This window comes from Cyprinodon variegatus, unplaced genomic scaffold (assembly GCF_000732505.1).
Source record: "Cyprinodon variegatus isolate N-32 unplaced genomic scaffold, C_variegatus-1.0 Scaffold225, whole genome shotgun sequence".
Taxonomy (NCBI): Eukaryota; Metazoa; Chordata; class Actinopteri; order Cyprinodontiformes; family Cyprinodontidae; genus Cyprinodon; species Cyprinodon variegatus.
In genome coordinates, this window is record NW_015150678.1 from 1,003,679 (window position 1) to 1,008,518 (window position 4,840).

Consider the following 4,840-nt stretch of genomic DNA (forward strand, 5'->3'; position numbering starts at 1 on the left):
AAAGCCTATTATATCTATTAGGTTTCTTATTATTATTTTTCTTTTCTCACTTTGAACGCATTTTACGAGGACTTAGCATATTCAAAAACTCAGGAAAACTTGGCAGTAAATTGTCCCCCCGCGTGAAATCGCATGATTTTAATGGAATCCAAAATGGCCGCCCCCAAATTACGCCACAGCGCCCCCTAACGTGATTTGGGGTAAACCGTAAGTCACAGAGATCTGAAATTTTGCACACAAGTAGATCTCCTCAAATCATGAAAAAAAGTCTCTTGGAGGTATGCCCTAAAACCCATAGCAAGTCGGCCATTTTGGGTCAAAATGCGATTTTTGGCCATTTTTCATTGTTACTATTTTTATATGTGTACATCCAGTGTGACGATCTCTGTACTGGACCTGAATTGAACAGAATGGGATCTGTAAAACACAATAACAGTAAAAAAAAATATTAAAATCCGCAAAACGCAATCTGAAAAAGAGAAGTATAAAACAAAAAATGAAAAAGAAAATAAAATCCGAGAGCAAAGCAACGTTCCTCTCAAAACCGTTTTTTGATTAAGAGGCTTTTTAAAGGTTTATTTATGTATCGATTTTGTTTTTCTTTAAATTTCTATTTACAGAACATGTTGCTTGCTTCCAACAATAATGGAACTAAATTCACCCCATACTTTAATCCAAATAGGCATGAGCTACTGTGACATTTAACATGTGGTTAAAATACCACGCCAATATTCACAAAATCAACCAAATGATAAGTCATTTTAATTAAGGATCATTAAATATTTTCAATAATCGTATTTGTTTATTGTTTTTTGATTTTCATAAATAGATTAAATCTGAAATCTAAAAACAATCTGTGTTATTCAATTGTTTCGAAATTCAAAGTAATTATTCAGATTATTCTGAACTAGATTAGTTATAATGTGTTTAGATGTATAACCTGTTTAACTAGTTGGGCTTTGTCAGTATTTTTATTCATTTTTTTATTTAAAACCAACTATTTCTGTTCTTTGCAACTGATTGTATTTTAAAATGGTAAAACATGTTGTTAAAGTGTAGAAAGTGAGAAGTCTCCTGGAGCAGTTGAGGGAGGGGGAATGCTTTGCTGCTCTAAGTTCATAGATCTAGAAAAATCTTGGCTCACTCCTAAATTAAACAAAAACAAATTAAAAAACGTGACTTTTTCCACATTTTCTCATAGTGGATCATGATAATATTAACTAGCAGGGCGGAAATATTTCTAAAACAAGCTTAAAAACAAAGGAAAGTTTTTAAAATGTATACATTTGCTCAATTTTCACTCTGACGGGTGCTATTTTATGTTATGACAAATAAAAAGTACCAACTTTATACACTTCTTTTGAACCATAGATTGGCAGAATTTATTTTTCACGTAGGCAGACGTTTCCACTCTTGGCAGTCAACTGCATATTGCAGATGTACCATCAGGAAACTGAAGAGCCTTAGAACATCCAGCTATAGTTTCGGCTCAAATCTGACCCCTTGTGATGGAGTTTGAATCTCCTCTGACCCTGATTGGATCACTTCCGTGTGCCATGCTCAGCTGTTGGTTGATGTACTTCTGGTTTTCAAAGATTGGCTTTAGTCGATGCCTGCGGCTGCAGCCAGGCCAAGGCCAAAGGGTCCAGCTGCTTCCTCTGCAGAAATGATATTTGCTTCAATTAGTGCAAATACCATCACACTCCCTCCCCTCGCCACAACGCCAACTGCAACCCTCCTACCAGCCTGTAGCCTGATCCAGCTCAAGAATGGCTTCTCATAGCAGTCAGCCATATCTAATGCTTGTTGTTATACTGGACTGCTATAATTCTCAGAGGAGAAAGCTGGAGGTTCATCTCCTGGTATCCGATGATGAAATATTCTACCTTGCATTTCCTGTCCATCCTCTTTTCTTCTTCCACCTCCTTCCCTTTCCTCGCAGATAAATGGCTCTTTTAAGCTTGGAGCTGCTCGAGTTCTGGCTAGTTGGCAGATGCAGTGCCTAGTCCCCGGCCTCCAGGACAACGGCAACATGAACGGGACGTCCGAGCAGGCCGACATCCTGCCGCCAAACTGTATGGTTAAGGACCGATGGAAAGTGGTGAGCAGATTGTGTCTGTTTTTAATCTTTTCTGTCTGATGTTTGTAATTTTTTTTCTTGGAGTTCTGAGAGGATGTAGGTCTAAACTCTGATTGTCTCCTCGCCGTGTTCTAGCTGAAGAAGATCGGCGGGGGAGGGTTTGGGGAGATCTACGAGGCCTTGGACCTGCTAACACGGGAGAACGTGGCGTTGAAGGTGGAGTCGGCCCAGCAGCCCAAGCAGGTTCTGAAGATGGAGGTGGCTGTTCTCAAGAAGCTGCAGGGTGAGAGCTGAGAGCTCAGAAGCATAAATTGGCCTTAAAGGAATAGTACACCCAAAACATGATTAGCCTTCATTTTCTACTCACCCCCATGCTGAGCAACACTCTGGAGTACTTTTTTGATATCTCAAATGCATCTGGAGATCTGGGAGGCTTCTTGCTGTCTGCTGACATTCAAATAATGGAGGTCTATGGCGCCCGAGGCAGAAAGGTCCATAAAAGTCCACAAAAAACGTGTCAATATTCCTCCATACTGCTCGTCCAATGTATTCCAAGTGTCCTGAGTGGGTAGCATCCAGAATTTACTCGAAACGAAGTCATTTAGAATGTTTTTAGAGCATAAACAGTAGTGTATAGGATTTCCTAAAAGCGCGTTCACGACGCTACGGAATCCGAAGCAGACCAAACCAGATGAAAGTGCGCATTCAGCGTCTGCTCTGCCGATAATGCAAGCGTAGAAGAAGAAATGTGCTGTTTACCTGTGCAAAGAAAGAAACAACGAAAGAAAAATGTCTGAGGACTTCAGTGTTGAGGAAGAGCATGAGTTCTTTGCCGAGCTGAATGCGCACTTTCATCTGGTTTGGTCTGCCGGCTTCCGTAGAATCGTGAACGCGCTTTTAGGAAATCCTATACACTACTGTTTATGCTCTAAAAACATTCTAAATGACTTCGTTTCGAGTAAATTATGGACGCTACCCACTCAGGACACTTGGAATACATTGGACGAGCAGTATGGAGGAATATTGACACGTTTTTTGTGGACTTTTATGGACCTTTCTGTCTCGGGCGCCATAGACCTCCATTATTTGAATGTCAGCAGACAGCAAGAAGCCTCCCAGATCTCCAGATGCATTTGAGATATCAAAAAAGTACTCCAGAGTGTTGTTCAGCATGGGGGTGAGTAGAAAATGAAGGCTAATCATGTTTTGGGTGTACTATTCCTTTAAGGGGCATCAGCAACAGAGCAGCTCATTGCAGGCTTATAATTACCCATCATAAAAAGAGGGTAAAAATAAATTCAACAATGGTCTGTTTATATCTTAAAATGATCATTGCATAAATCATGCGTCTTAATTGCTGCTTAATGCGCTGCTACATCAGCTAATTATTTCCAGTCTCCTTCTGCTGAGGTAATACTGTCTCTGCTCTGTCACACTATGATGTGTTTGGAACGACTAAGCTCCAATATAAGAAAAAGATTATTAACTCCTCCTCTTTTGGTATTTAATGTGGTGAAGAATACAAAGTGTGAAATGAACTGAATATAAATAGACTCTGATTTGGGGATTTAAAGTTATTTTAATGTTGTTTTAGGAGAGTGCACTGCAAAAATGATCAAGAAATAAGTAAATATTTCTTAAATTAAGTGTATTTCCCATAATTTGAGTACATAAATAAGATGATCTGCCAATGGAATTAGTACTTTACTCTTAAAATAAGATAATTGGATAATATACACTTCTTATTTTAAATGTAAATTGTCTTTTTCCAAAGTGGCAAAGTGTCTCACTTACCTCCTTGTTTTAAGATATAATGACTTGGTAAGATATCAATTTTTTGCAGTGTGTAACTTAACCTTTAAATGTTTGTTGTTGTTTTTTTTTTTTTAGGTAAAAACCACGTCTGTAAGTTTATCGGCTGTGGAAGAAATGACAAATTTAACTACGTGGTGATGCAGCTTCAGGTGAGTCAGTGTGTGGGTGACTTTAAGCAGTAGGCTGGCGGCGCCCGTCAGCAGCAGATTACAGCCTTTATTCTGCATTTCTATGCTGCTATGTTGTTCTTTTAAGAGCTTCAGAAAAGAAGTGGTGTGGTGTTATTGCATTGAAAGCGCTCCTGTGACAAAGACTCATACGTTTTAATTCCCAAATAGTTTTTTGTACTCTGAGAAAAAAGCTTAGAATGTTTGCTTTCCAGGAATAACCTGTGTTGTCTTACTGTAGTTTCCCAGATCAGATCATTTAAAGATAATCTCTGATTATTTAAAGGCTTTAAACATCTAATAATAAATAATTCAGTAGATTTTTTTTGATCTGAAGACCAAAATCCAGTCTTTAAATCCTCAAACACAACGCTATATCTGACATTTTCAATTTAAAATCCTTCTTGGATGGGAAGCGAAACTTCTTGAAACTTGGAAACAAAGTCCAGTGGATTGTTTTTTTTTTTTTTTTTGACTTTTTTGGAATGACTATAACCTGGATGACTCATAATCTTCACCAGCAAGAAGAACTTCCTGTTTTGCACATGTGCAGTATGCAAGAATCTGGTAAATTGGCTTGTAGACGATCGTAAATCTGCTTTAACAGCAGAATTTGCTCACAAACACCTAACAAGGGCCGACTGAATTTCAAACATGTTTGATCCGGTAGTGGTCGTGAGAGGCTAATTGCCCCTCGTTACAATTAGGGGTGGGTATTGCCAAAGAAGTTACGATTCGATTCGAATCACGATTCATAGGCCACGATGCGATTCTATCA

General features: G+C 38.7%; 1 protein-coding gene across 1 annotated transcript in view; it reads left to right on the top strand.

Moving 5' to 3' along the window:
* The window catches only part of ttbk1 (tau tubulin kinase 1), a 73,136-nt gene that overhangs the window by 5,128 nt on the left and 63,168 nt on the right, over positions 1–4,840 (top strand). The window contains exons 2-4 of the mRNA XM_015380941.1: positions 1,943–2,101; positions 2,216–2,363; positions 3,971–4,044. Coding sequence (XP_015236427.1) covers positions 1,943–2,101; positions 2,216–2,363; positions 3,971–4,044 — 381 coding nt within the window. The remainder of the gene's footprint in view (positions 1–1,942; positions 2,102–2,215; positions 2,364–3,970; positions 4,045–4,840) is intronic.